Here is a 13,579-nt window from a genome sequence, read left to right as displayed (position 1 = left end):
CCCCAACTCCTCTTTCAACCCTGCTCTCCAACCCCCCACCCCAACTTCTCTTTCACCTCTACTCTCCAACCCCTCACCCCAACTCCTCTTTCACCCCTACTCTCCAACCCCCTCACCCCAACTCCTCTTTCACCCCTACTCTCCAACCCCCCTCACCCCAACTCCTCTTTCACCCCTACTCTCCAACCCCCCTCACCCCAACTCCTCTTTCTCCCCTCCTCTCCAACCCCCCTCACCCCAACTCCTCTTTCACCCCTACTCTCCAACCCCCCTCACCGCAACTCCTCTTTCACCCCTACTCTCCAACCACCTCACCCCAACTCCTCTTTCACCCCTACTCTCCAACCCCGCTCACCCCAACTCCTCTTTCACCCCTACTCTCCAACCCCCCTCACCCCAACTCCTCCTTCACCCTACTCTCCAACCACCTCACCCCAACTCCTCTTTCACCCCTACTCTCCAACCCCGCTCACCCAAACTCCTCCTTCACCCTACTCTCCAACCACCTCACCCCAACTCCTCTTTCACCCCGACTCTCCAACCCCACTCACACCAACTCCTCTTTCACCACTACTCTGCAACCCCCCTCACCCCAACTCCTCTTTCACTCCAACTCTCCAACCCCCCTCACCCCAACTCCTCTTTCACCGCTACTCTCCAACCCCCTCACCCCAACTCCTCTTTCACCCCTACTCTCCAACCCCCCTCACCCCAACTCGTTTCACCCCTACTCTCCAACCCCCCTCACCCAACTCCTCTTTCAACCCTACTCTCCAACCCCCCTCACCCCAACTCCTCTTTCACCCCTACACTCCAACCCCCTCACCCCAACTCCTCTTTCACCCCTACTCTCCAACCCCCCTCACCACAACTCCTCTTTCACCCCTACTCTCCAACCCCCCTCACCCCAACTCCTCTTTCACCCGTACTCTCCAACCCCCTCACTCCAACTCCTCTTTCACCAGTACTCTCCAACCCCCTCACCCCAACTCCTCTTTCACCCCTACTCTCCAACCCCCCTCACCCTAACTCCTCTTTCACCCCTACTCTCCAACCCCTCACCCCAACTCCTCTTTCACCCCTACTCGCCAACCCCCCTCACCCCAACTCCTCTTTCACCCCTGCTCTCCAACCCCCTCAGTCCAACTCCTCTTTCACCCCCACTCTCCAACCCCCCACCCCAACTTCTCTTTCACCCCTACTCTCCAACCCCCTCACCCCAACTCCTCTTTCACCCCTACTCTCCAACCCCCCTCACCCCAACTCCTCTTTCACCCCTACTCTCCAACCCCCCTCACCCCAACTCCTCTTTCACCCCTACTCTCCAACCCCTCACCCCAAATCCTCTCTCACCCCTACTCTCCAACACCTCACTCCAACTCCTTTCACCCCTGCTCTCCAACCCCTCACCCCAACTCCTCTTTCACCCCTACCCTCCAACCCCCCTCACCCCAGCTCTTTCACCCCTACTCTCCAACCCCCTCACCCCAACTCCTCTTTCACCCCTACTCTCGAACCCCCCTCACCCCAGCTCCTCTTTCACCCCTACTCTCCAACCGCCCTCACCCCAACACCACTTTCACCCCTACTCTGCAACCCCCCTCACCCCAACTCCTCTTTCACCCCTACTCTCCAACCCCTCACCCCAACGCCTTTCACCTCTACTCTCCAACCCCTCACCCCAACTCCTCCTTCACCCCTACTCTCCAACCCTCCTCACCCCAACTTCTCTTTCACCCCTACTCTCCAACCCCCCTGACCCCAACTCCTCTTTCACCCCTACTCTCCAACCCCTCACCGCAACTCCTCTTTCACCCCGACTCTCCATCCCCCTCACCCCAACTCCTCTTTCACCCCGACTCTCCATCCCCCTCACCCCAACTCCTCTTTCAACCCTACTCTCCAACCCCCCTCACCCCAAATCCTCTCTCACCCCTACTATCCAACCCCCCTCACCCCAACTGCTCTTTCACCCCTACTCTCCAACACCTCACTCCAACTCCTCTTTCACCCCTACTCTCCAACCCCCCTCACCCAACTCCTCTTTCACTCCTACTCTCCAACCCCCTCACCCCAACTCCTCTTTCAACCCTACTCTCCAACCCCCCTCACCCCAACTCCTCTTTCAACCCTACTCTCCAACCCCCCTCACCCCAACTCCTCTTTCACCCCTACTCTCCAACCCCTCACCCCAACGCCTCTTTCACCTCTACTCTCCAACCCCTCACCCCAACTCCTCCTTCACCCCTACTCTCCAACCCCCCTCACACCAACTTCTCTTTCACCCCTACTCTCCCACCCCCCTGACCCCAACTCCTCTTTCACCCCTACTCTCCAACCCCCCTCACCCCAACTCCTCTTTCACCTCTACTCTCCAAACCCCTCACCCCAACTCCTCTTTCAACCCTACTCTCCAACCCCCTCACCCCAACTCCTCTTTCACCCCTGCTCTCCAACCCCCCTCACTCCAACTCCTCTTTCACCCCTACTCTCCAACCCCCTCACCCCAACTCCTCTTTCACCCCTGCTCTCCAACCCCCTCCCCCCAACTCCTCCTTCACCCCAACTCTCCAACCCCACTCACCCCAACTCCTCTTTCACCCCTACTCTCCAACCCCCCTCACTCCAACTCCTCTTTCACCCCAACTCCTCTTTGACCCCTACTCTCCAACCCCCCTCACCCTAACTCCTCTTTCACCCCTACTCGCCAACCCCCCTCACCCCAACTCCTCTTTCACCCCTGCTCTCCAACCCCCTCAGTCCAACTCCTCTTTCACCCCCTCTCCAACCCCCCACCCCAACTTCTCTTTCACCTCTACTCTCCAACCCCTCACCCCAACTCCTCTTTGACCCCTACTCTCCAACCCCCTCACCCTAACTCCTCTTTCACCCCTACTCTCCAACCCCTCACCCCAACTCCTCTTTCACCCCTACTCGCCAACCCCCCTCACCCCAACTCCTCTTTCACCCCTGCTCTCCAACCCCCTCAGTCCAACTCCTCTTTCACCCCTACTCTCCAACCCCCCACCCCAACTTCTCTTTCACCTCTACTCTCCAACCCCTCACCCCAACTCCTCTTTCACCCCTACTCTCCAACCCCCTCACCCCAACTCCTCTTTCACCCCTACTCTCCAACCCCCCTCACCCCAACTCCTCTTTCACCCCTACTCTCCAACCCCCCTCACCGCAACTCCTCTTTCACCCCTACTCTCCAACCCCCCTCACCCCAACTCCTCTTTCACCCCTACTCTCCAACCACCTCACCCCAACTCCTCTTTCACCCCTACTCTCCAACCCCCCTCACCCCAACTCCTCCTTCACCCAACTCTCCAACCACCTCACCCCAACTCCTCTTTCACCCCTACTCTCCAACCCCGCTCACCCCAACTCCTCCTTCACCCTACTCTCCAACCACCTCACCCCAACTCCTCTTTCACCCCTGCTCTCCAACCCCCCTCACCCCAACACCTCTTTGACCCCTACTCTCCAACCTCCCTCACCCTAACTCCTCTTTCACCCCTACTCTCCAACCCCTCACCCCAACTCCTCTTTCACCCCTACTCGCCAACCCCCCTCACCCCAACTCCTCTTTCACCCCTGCTCTCCAACCCCCTCAGTCCAACTCCTCTTTCACCCCTACTCTCCAACCCCCCACCCCAACTTCTCTTTCACCTCTACTCTCCAACCCCTCACCCCAACTCCTCTTTCACCGCTACTCTCCAACACCCCTCACCCCAACTCCTCTTTCACCCCTACACTCCAACCCCCCTCACCCCAACTCCTCTTTCACCCCTACTCTCCAACCCCCCTCACCCCAACTCCTCTTTCACCCCTACACTCCAACCCCCTCACCACAACTCCTCTTTCACCCCTACTCTCCAACCCCCCTCACCCCAACTCCTCTTTCACCCCTACTCTCCAACCCCCCTCACCCCAACTCCTCTTTCACCCGTACTCTCCAACCCCCTCACTCCAACTCCTCTTTCACCCCTACTCTCCAACCTCCCTCACCCCACCTCCTCTTTCACCCCAACTCTCCAACCCCCCTCACCCCAACTCCTCTTTCACCCCTGCTCTCCAACCCCCCTCACCCCAACACCTCTTTGACCCCTACTCTCCAACCTCCCTCACCCTAACTCCTCTTTCACCCCTACTCTCCAACCCCTCACCCCAACTCCTCTTTCACCCCTACTCGCCAACCCCCCTCACCCCAACTCCTCTTTCACCCCTGCTCTCCAACCCCCTCAGTCCAACTCCTCTTTCACCCCTACTCTCCAACCCCCCACCCCAACTTCTCTTTCACCTCTACTCTCCAACCCCTCACCCCAACTCCTCTTTCACCGCTACTCTCCAACACCCCTCACCCCAACTCCTCTTTCACCCCTACTCTCCAACCCCCCTCACCCCAACTCCTCTTTCACCCCTACTCTCCAACCCCCCTCACCCCAACTCCTCTTTCACGCCTACTCTCCAACCCCCCTCACCCCAACTCCTCTTTCACCCCTACTCTCCAACCACCTCACCCCAACTCCTCTTTCACCCCTACTCTCCAACCCCCCTCACCCCAACTCCTCCTTCACCCTACTCTCCAACCACCTCACCCCAACTCCTCTTTCACCCCTACTCTCCAACCCCGCTCACCCCAACTCCTCCTTCACCCTACTCTCCAACCACCTCACCCCAACTCCTCTTTCACCCCGACTCTCCAACACAACTCACACCAACTCCTCTTTCACCACTACTCTGCAACCCCCCTCACCCCAACTCCTCTTTCACTCCAACTCTCCAACCCCACTCACACCAACTCCTCTTTCACCACTACTCTCCAACCCCCCTCACCCAACTCCTCTTTCAACCCTACTCTCCAACCCCCCTCACCCCAACTCCTCTTTCACCCCTACACTCCAACCCCCTCACCCCAACTCCTCTTTCACCCATACTCTCCAACCCCCCTCACCCCAACTCCTTTTTCACCCCTACCCTCCAACCCCCCTCACCCCAACTCCTCTTTCACCCGTACTCTCCAACCCCCTCACGCCAACTCCTCTTTCACCCCTACTCTCCAACCTCCCTCACCCCACCTCCTCTTTCACCCCTACTCTCCAACCCCCCTCACCCCAACTCCTCTTTCACCCCTACTCTCCAACCCCCCTCACCCCAACTCCTCTTTCACCCCTACTCTCCAACCCCCCTCACCCCAACACCTTTCACCCCTACTCTACAACCCCCCTCACCCCAGCTCCTCTTTCACCCCTACTCTCCAAACCCGCTCACCCCAACTCCCCATCCCCCCTCACCCCAACTCCTCTTTCACCCCTACTCTCCAACCCCCCTCACCCCAACTCCTCTTTCACACCTACTCTCCAACCCCTCACCCCAACTCCTCTTTCACCCCTACTCTCCAAACCCCCTCACCCCAACTCCTCTTTCACCCCTACTCTCCAACCCCTCACCCCAACTCCTCTTTCACCCCTACTCTCCAACCCCCTCACCCCAACTCCTCTTTCACCCCTACTCTCCAACCCCTCACCCCAACTCCTCTTTCACCCCTACTCTCCACCCCCCTCACCCCAACTCCTCTTTCACCCCTACTCTCCAACCCCCCTCACCCCAACTCCTCTTTCACCCCTACTCTCCAACCCCTCACTCCAACTCCTCTTTCACCCCTACTCGCCAACCCCCCTCACCCCAACTCCTCTTTCACCCCTACTCTCCAACCCCCCTCACCCCAACTCCTCTTTCACCCCTACTCTCCAACCCCCTCACCTCAACTCCTCTTTCACCCCTACTCTCCAACCCCCTCACCCCAACTCCTCTTTCACCCCTGCTCTCCAACCCCCCTCACCCCAACTCCTCTTTCACCCCTACTCTCCAACACCCCTCACCCCAACTCCTCTTTCACCCCTGCTCTCCAACACCCCCCCACCCCAACTCCTCTTTCACCCCTACTCTCCAACCCCCTCACCTCAACTCTTTCACCCCTACTCTCCAACCCCCCTCACCCCAACTCCTCTTTCACCCCTACTCTCCATCCCCCCTCACCCCAACTCCTGTTTCACCCCTACTCTCCAACCCCCCTCATCCCAACTCCTCTTTCACCCCCACTCTCCAACCCCCCTCACCCCAACTCCTCTTTCACCCCTACTCTCCATCCCCCCTCACCCCAACTCCTGTTTCACCCCTACTCTCCAACCCCCCTCATCCCAACTCCTCTTTCACCCCCACTCTCCAACCCCCCTCACCCCAACTCCTCTTTCACCCCCACTCTCCAACCCCCCTCACCCCAACTCCTCTTTCACCCCACTCTCCAACCCCCTCACCGCAACTCCTCTTTCATCCCTACTTTCCAACCCCCTCACCGCAACTCCTCTTTCACCCCTGCTCGCCAAACCCCTCTCACCCCAAATCCACTTTCACCCCTACTCTCCAACCCCCCTCACCCCAACTCTCCAACCCCCCTCACCCCAACTCCTCTTTCACCCCTACTCTCCAACCACCTCACCCCAACTCCTCTTTCACCCCTACTCTCCAACCCCCCTCACCCCAACTCCTCTTTCACCCCTACTCTCCAACCCCCCACTCCTCTTTCACCCCTACTCTCCAACCCCCCTCACCCCAACTCTCCAACCCCCCTCACCCCAACTCCTCTTTCACCCCTACTCTCCAACCACCTCACCCCAACTCCTCTTTCACCCCTACTCTGCAACCCCCCTCACCCCAACTCCTCTTTCACCCCTACTCTCCAACCCCCCACTCCTCTTTCACCCCTACTCTCCAACCCCCCTCACCCCAACTCTCCAACCCCCCTCACCCCAACTCCTCTTTCACCCCTACTCTCCAACCACCTCACCCCAACTCCTCTTTCACCCCTACTCTCCAACCCCCCTCACCCCAACTCCTCTTTCACCCCTACTCTCCAGCCCCTCTCTCATCAGCCATTGACTTCAATGGAACATATCAATTGTCAGTGTATCAGTCAGGATTTGAAAGGTATTTACAAATGATTCTAGAGGATCTTTGAGTTGGGATCGTTCTTTATTATGTTCACTCGATGAGTGTGATAACAGACTTTCTCCTGTGAATAAACAGCTGGAGTATTGGGCCATGATGTGTTTACTTGTTCATCTTGTTGACTCTAAAATTAAGTCTTGTGGTTTCAGACACCAGATAATCAAGCTCACAACAACAGATTGTCTTTCACTGACTTTATTAACAGCACTGCAAAGATACAGACAGAGTATAGTTACCTGATTGAGAGAACAGGGATAATACAGTGGATTCAGAGCTCTCTTCTCCCCAGGTCTGTTCTAACAAGCTGTGACTACACTGGCGATATTTATATTTAACTTGCTTACTACATTATTGACCTGGCCCTGCCCAAACCATAATCACAAGGATATCTGTCATTGTTCTGACTGTGACCACAAGGCTGTGTCACTATCACACACACACACCGTTTCCTTGTTTCACATCTCCATACACAGACCATCTCTTTACACATCCCCTTTCTGCACAATTGCAGCCGACATGAGCAAGGACGTGAGGCTCATTAAAAGACACACTCATTTCATGACAGCAAAGGTTACACTGGGACAAATCTTCAGTTATTTTCATTACAGGCACAATGCAGAGTAAAGATGAGACTTGCATTTATACCGCCTCTTTCATGACCTCAGGACATCCCAAAACACTTTACAGCCAATGAAGTACTTTTGAATCATAGTCACTGTTGTAATGTAGGAAATGCGGCAGCCAATTTGCGCACAGCAAGCTCCCACAAACAGCAATGTGATAATGACCAGATAATCGGTTTTATTTTAGTGATAAATATTGGCCAGGACACCAGAGAGCACTCCGCTGCTCTTCTTCTCAATAGTGCCATGGGATCTTTTCCACCTGAGAGAGCAGACGGGGCCTTGGTTTAAAGTCTCATCTGAAAGATGGCATTTCCTTATTTAAAAAGGGCAGTAGACAGAAGGCTGGAAACTATAGACCGGTTAGCCTAACATCTGTGGTAGGTAAAATTTTGGAGTCCATTATTAAGGAGACAGTAACAGGACATTTGGATAATCATAATTTAATAGGACAAAGTCAGCATGGTTTTATGAAGGGGAAGTCATGTTTGACAAATTTGCTGGAGTTCTTTGAGGAAGTAACATATAGGGTGGATAAAGGGGAACCAATGGACGTAGTGTATTTAGACTTCCAAAAGGCATTTGACAAGGTGCCACACAAAAGATTATTGCTTAAGATAAAAAATCACGGAATTGGGGGTAATATTCTGGCATGGATAGAGGATTGGCTATCTAACAGAAGGCAGAGAGTTGGGATAAATGGTTCATTCTCAGACTGGCAATCAGTAACTAGTGGTGTTCCGCAGGGGTCAGTGCTGGGTCCCCAACTCTTTACAATCTATATTAACGATTTGGAGGAGGGGACCGAGTGTAACATATCAAAGTTTGCACATGATACTAAGATGGGAGGGAAAGTAGTGAGTGAGGAGGACATAAAAAACCTGCAAGGGGACATAGACAGGCTAAGTAAATGGGCAGAGATTTGGCAGATGGAATACAATACTGGAAATTGTGATGTTATGCACTTTGGCAGGAAAACTCGTAGAGCAAGTTATTATCTTAATGGCAAGAAACTGGAAAGTACTGAAGTACAAAGGGATCTGGGGGTCCTGGTGCACGAAACTCAAAAGGTTAGTATGCAGGTGCAGCAAGTGATTAAGAAGGCCAATGGAATGTTGGCTTTCATTGCTAGGAGGATATAATATAAAAATAGGGAGGTATTGCTTCAGTTGTACAAGGTATTGGTGAGACCGCACCTGGAATACTGCATACAGTTTTGGTGTCCATACTTAAGAAAAGACGTACTTGCTCTCGAGTCAGTACAAAGAAGGTTCACTCGGTTAATCCCAGGGATGAGGGGGATGGACATATGAGGAGAGGTTGAGTAGATTGGGACTCTACTCATTGGAGTTCAGAAGAATGAGAGGCGATCTTATTGAAACATATAAGATTGTGAAGGGGTTGGATCGGGTGGATGCGGGGAGGATGTTCCCGATGATGGGTGAAACTAGAACTAGGGGGCATAATCTTAGAATAAGGGGCTGCTCTTTCAAAACTGAGATGAGGAGGAACTACTTCACTCAGAGGGTGGTAGGTCCATGGAATATGCTGCCCCAAAAAGCAGTGGAAGCTACATCATTACATAAATTTAAAACAGAAATAGACAGTTTCCTAGAAGTAAAGGGAATTAAGGGTTATGGGGAGCGGGCAGGAATTTGGACATGAGTCTAGGTTTGGATCGGTCATGGCCCTGTGGGTAGCGGAGCGGGCCCAGGGGCCGTGTAGCCTGATCCTGCTCCTATTTCATGTGTCTAATTCTGTTAAATTCAGGAGATAGTTCTGTGATAGTAGATTGGCGGTTAGTATCAGATCAGCCGTGATCTTATTGAATGGCGGAGCAGGCTCGAGGGGCCGATTGGCCTACTCCTGCTCCTATTTCTTATGTTCTTATGTTCTTCCGACAGTGCAGCACTCCCTCAGTACTGCACTGGAGTGTCAGCCTAGATTCTTGTGCTCAAGTCTCTGGGCTGGGACTTGAACCCACAACCTTTTGACTCAGAGGCGAGAGTGCTACCAACTGAGCCACTGGCTGATACAGCAGCACCTCAACAGTGCCTCATCACCCTGCAAGTTTCTGTTAAATAGATTTGCTGAATAAATTTAAAACCAGGTTTGCAGGCGTGATGCTCTATTCACACATCGAAGGTGAGAGAGATGCTGTGGGACACACACTAAGTCCAGTAGCTGAAAGTGATTGACAGACTGAGTTTGTATTCAGTGACCGCGGGTGTGTTACCGATACCTTCCAGAGTCCCTCTCCTAGCCTTGTTATCCAGGGAAGGTATGGGGAGCTGGGACGTGTCCATGAGAGTAACCGAAGGTATGAGAACTGAACTAATCTGGAGTTCAAAAGGAGAAAAGGACCTAAAATGGACATCAATTAGTCCCTTATCTTGGCGAAATAACGAACACAACACAGCCCAGTTATAGGGGTTAATAACATTGGTAGAAACAAACATAGGATGTGATTAACAGCAGAATCCTACCCCTACAGTCACTTATGAACTTGCTGGTGAGACACCAGCAAAGATGATCGAGTGAATTCCTTCCCACACACGGAGCAGGTGAACGGCCTCTCCCTAGTGTGAACTCGCTGGTGTCTCAGCAGGTTGGATGAAGTAGTGAATCCCTTCCCACACACAGAGCAGGTGAACAGCCTCTCTCCGCTGTGAGTGCGTTGGTGGGCCTTGAGACTGGATGATAGAGTGAATCCTTTCCCACACACGGAGCAGATGAATGGCCTCTCCCCAGTGTGAACCTGTTGGTGTGTCAGCAGATCCTTTGCGCTTTTAAAGCTCTTCTCACAGTCAGCACATTTAAAAGCTGTATCAAGGTGAACAAGTTGGTGTGTCAGCAGGTGGGATGATTTAGTGAATCCCTTCCCACACACGGAGCAGGTGAACGGCCTCTCCCCAGTGTGAACCCGTTGGTGTGTCTGGAGATTGGATGACTGTGTAAATCCCTTTCCACACACGGAGCAGGTGAATATCCTCTCCCCAGTGTGAACCCCTTGGTGTGTTCGAAGATTGGATGCATGAGTGAATCCCTTCCCACATACAGAACAGGTAAACGGCCTCTCCCCAGTGTGAACTCGCTTGTGTTGAATGAGGTGAGAAGACTGCCTGAAGCTCTTCTCGCGGTGAGTACAACTGAATGGTCTCTCGTCGGTGTGAACAAGCTGATGTTTAATAAAATCTGCAGAGAGTTTAAAGCAGTTCCCACAGTCAGAGCATTTAAAAGGTCTCTCATCAGTGTGAACTCGTTGGTGTAAATGGAGGCTAGACGACAGAGTGAATCCCTTCCCACACACGGAGCAGGTGAACGGCCTCTCCCCGCTGTGACTGCGTTGATGAGTTTTCAGCTCAGATGGGTAATTGAATTGCTTCCCACAGTCCCCACATTTCCACGGTTTCTCCATGGTGCGGGTGTCCTTGTGTCTCTCCAGGTTGGACGATCAGTTGAAGCCTTGTCCACACACAGAACACGTGTACGGTTTCTCCCCGCTGTGAATGATGCAATGTTTTTTCAGGCTGTGTAACTGGTTAAAGCTCTTTCCACAGTCAGTGCTTCTTCTTCTTCGGTAGTCCCTCGGAACACTCTCACTCGGATGTGTGTGTCTCATTGCTTTTCCAGTCACACAGATGTTTGAAATCTTTTCCCACAGACAGAACAGGCAAACATTTCTCCTTCCACATTCAAAGGCCGATGATATTCAGGTCCTGACGAATGGGGTGACTCTGTCAGATCTTGATGTGATGTTTGGTGTGAGTTTGCGGTGTGTAAATGCTGCCCTTCTCACAGCCTGTAAAAGGAGTTTACAAAAGCCATCACTGTGAGTCCAGGATAGAAATTGACAAGATTCTCTCCTCCTGGTTCCTGGCCAAGGGGGCCGCGCATGCACCCTGCTGCCCCCGAGTCTCTGTCTCTCAAGATGGCGGCCGTTACCCCGGGCCTGTCACCGGGAGAAAGCCCCGCAGCTGCCGTCCCGCTCGGGGCAAACGCCCGGCCCGGAGGCTCTTGTTCGGGGCCTCAGGCCCACCCCGGGTGTTTGTGAAGCGGATAATGTTGAGTGTTTCAATAATGGGACCTGGGGCCGCACTCGGGGTGTGAGCAGCCCGCGTCACCCCGGGGTTCATTTTTTTTTTCATCAGTTACATAGTAAATCCATTACATTCATTGACCAATTATGGTCAACAATATAAATACACAATAAATTTTACAGGTAAATCAATAATATTTACAGTACAAACTGCAACTATTTAATAAACCAAGAATCCATACACGCCAGTCCAACTGGCATCGTTCAATCATTCATTCCTCCATTCGTCCGTTCGTTCGCTCAAGTGTAAGTTCCATTGTGCATGACTGCACACGTGTGCCATTTCTACCTGCGTGCGTGCGTTCGTTCATCCGGCAGGCTTCACGCTCACCAAGCGGGCCTTCATCCTGGAGAGCAAGGGCCCTTCATTCGGTCGAACATAAGTTCCATTGTGTTTGCGTGCGTGCTTATATTTGTATCCGCATGCGTGCGTTCACTAGAGCATTTGTTCGTTCGATTAAGGAAGGCTTTAACACTAAATAACACCACAATATACAAAATCCCACAACCATATTAAAAAAATCACTTAAGACTTCATGTAAACTACTTTTAACCAGAACCCGAAACTTCTTCAAAAACAAGTAATACCAGTTCAACGCCAGTCCTATTGGCACTCTAATAACTCCTTGTCTTCACTTGATGTTATCCAACCATATAATGTCATAATCCTTATCCACAGTCTTCAACCTTTCCACAGAAAAGAAGCCGACCACTTACTCAAATCCCGTAAAAGAGGAAAACGAGTACTCAAATTTCCTTCTTCTTGCTGTTATCACTCACAGGACCCAGCCATCAAGACATTTCTTATTCCTTGCCGATATACCTTGTTTTGTCTTTTATTTTCCTTTTTTACTTTTATCCCGTTCTCTTTTCCCATCTTATGGCTGTTCAGGCACCATACTATAGATAGGAACAGTCTGTCTTTCCTCCACCAAATGGCGGCGCACAAACCCGATCCCATCACCGAAACAAAGCCTCACAGCTGCCACCAAACGGAGCACAGACGGGGCCGCTGGAACTCATTCGGGCCGGAGACCGTTCTTCAACTTTAGAAACTGTGCAGCATGCTCACCCACAGCATCTCCCGACTCCGCTTCTGGCGACCAGCCGCTTCGCCCTAGGCCCCCCGCCTGGGGTCCTCCGTGCTGGGCCTCCCGCCAAGGACACTCTCCTCTGGGTCTTCCACCCTGGGCCTTCTGCACTGGGCCCTTCGCACTGGCATTCCCTGTGAGCAGCCGGGGTGTGGAGCAGCCCGTTCACACAGCACCGAGCAGAGCTGAGCTGCTGAGAATCTCGCAGCCTCCCCCGGGGTTCATGAACCCGCTCCCTGAGCTCGGGGTGTGAGCGTCCCGCGTCCCCCCGGGGTTCATGAACCCGCTCCCTGAGCTCGGGGTGTGAGCGGCCCGCGTCCCCCCGGGGTTCATGAACCCGCTCCCTGAGCTTGGGGTGTGAGCGGCCCGTGTCCCCCCGGGGTTCATGAACCCGCTCCCTGAGCTCGGGGTGTGAGCGTCCCGCGTCCCCCCGGGGTTCATGAACCCACTCCCTGTGCTCGGGGTGTGAGTGGCCCGCGTCCCCCCGGGGTTCATGAACCCGCTCCCTGAGCTCGGGGTGTGAGCGTCCCGCGTCCCCCCGGGGTTCATGAACCCGCTCCCTGTGCTCGGGGTGTGAGTGGCCCGCGTCCCCCCGGGGTTCATGGACCCTCTCCCTGAGCTCGGGGTGTGAGCGGCCCGCGTCCCCCCGGGGTTCATGAACCCGCTCCCTGTGCTCGGGGTGTGAGTGGCCCGCGTCCCCCCGGGGTTCATGAACCCGCTCCCTGAGCTCGGGGTGTGAGCAGCCCGCGTCCCCC

General features: G+C 53.8%; 1 protein-coding gene across 1 annotated transcript; it reads right to left on the bottom strand.

Annotated features, from left to right (window-relative positions):
- Positions 1-10,053: 10,053 nt before the first annotated feature.
- On the bottom strand, positions 10,054-13,079 carry LOC147118538 (uncharacterized). The gene has a single exon (XM_085984471.1). It carries the CDS (start codon positions 11,050-11,052, stop codon positions 10,129-10,131), a length of 924 nt encoding a protein of 307 aa, XP_085840597.1. The 5' UTR covers positions 11,053-13,079; the 3' UTR covers positions 10,054-10,128.
- Positions 13,080-13,579: the final 500 nt, after the last annotated feature.

Source organism: Somniosus microcephalus, chromosome 4 (assembly GCF_052327205.1).
Source record: "Somniosus microcephalus isolate GS21.2 chromosome 4, FLI_Smic_1.0, whole genome shotgun sequence".
Lineage (NCBI taxonomy): Eukaryota > Metazoa > Chordata > Chondrichthyes > Squaliformes > Somniosidae > Somniosus > Somniosus microcephalus.
This window is presented reverse-complemented; position numbering and strand designations above follow the sequence as displayed.

What these genes read in the sequence shown, in the direction of transcription:
- LOC147118538 (XM_085984471.1), bottom strand. Translation starts at nt 11,052, where the DNA reads ATGGAGAAACCGTGGAAATGTGGGGACTGTGGGAAGCAATTCAATTAC.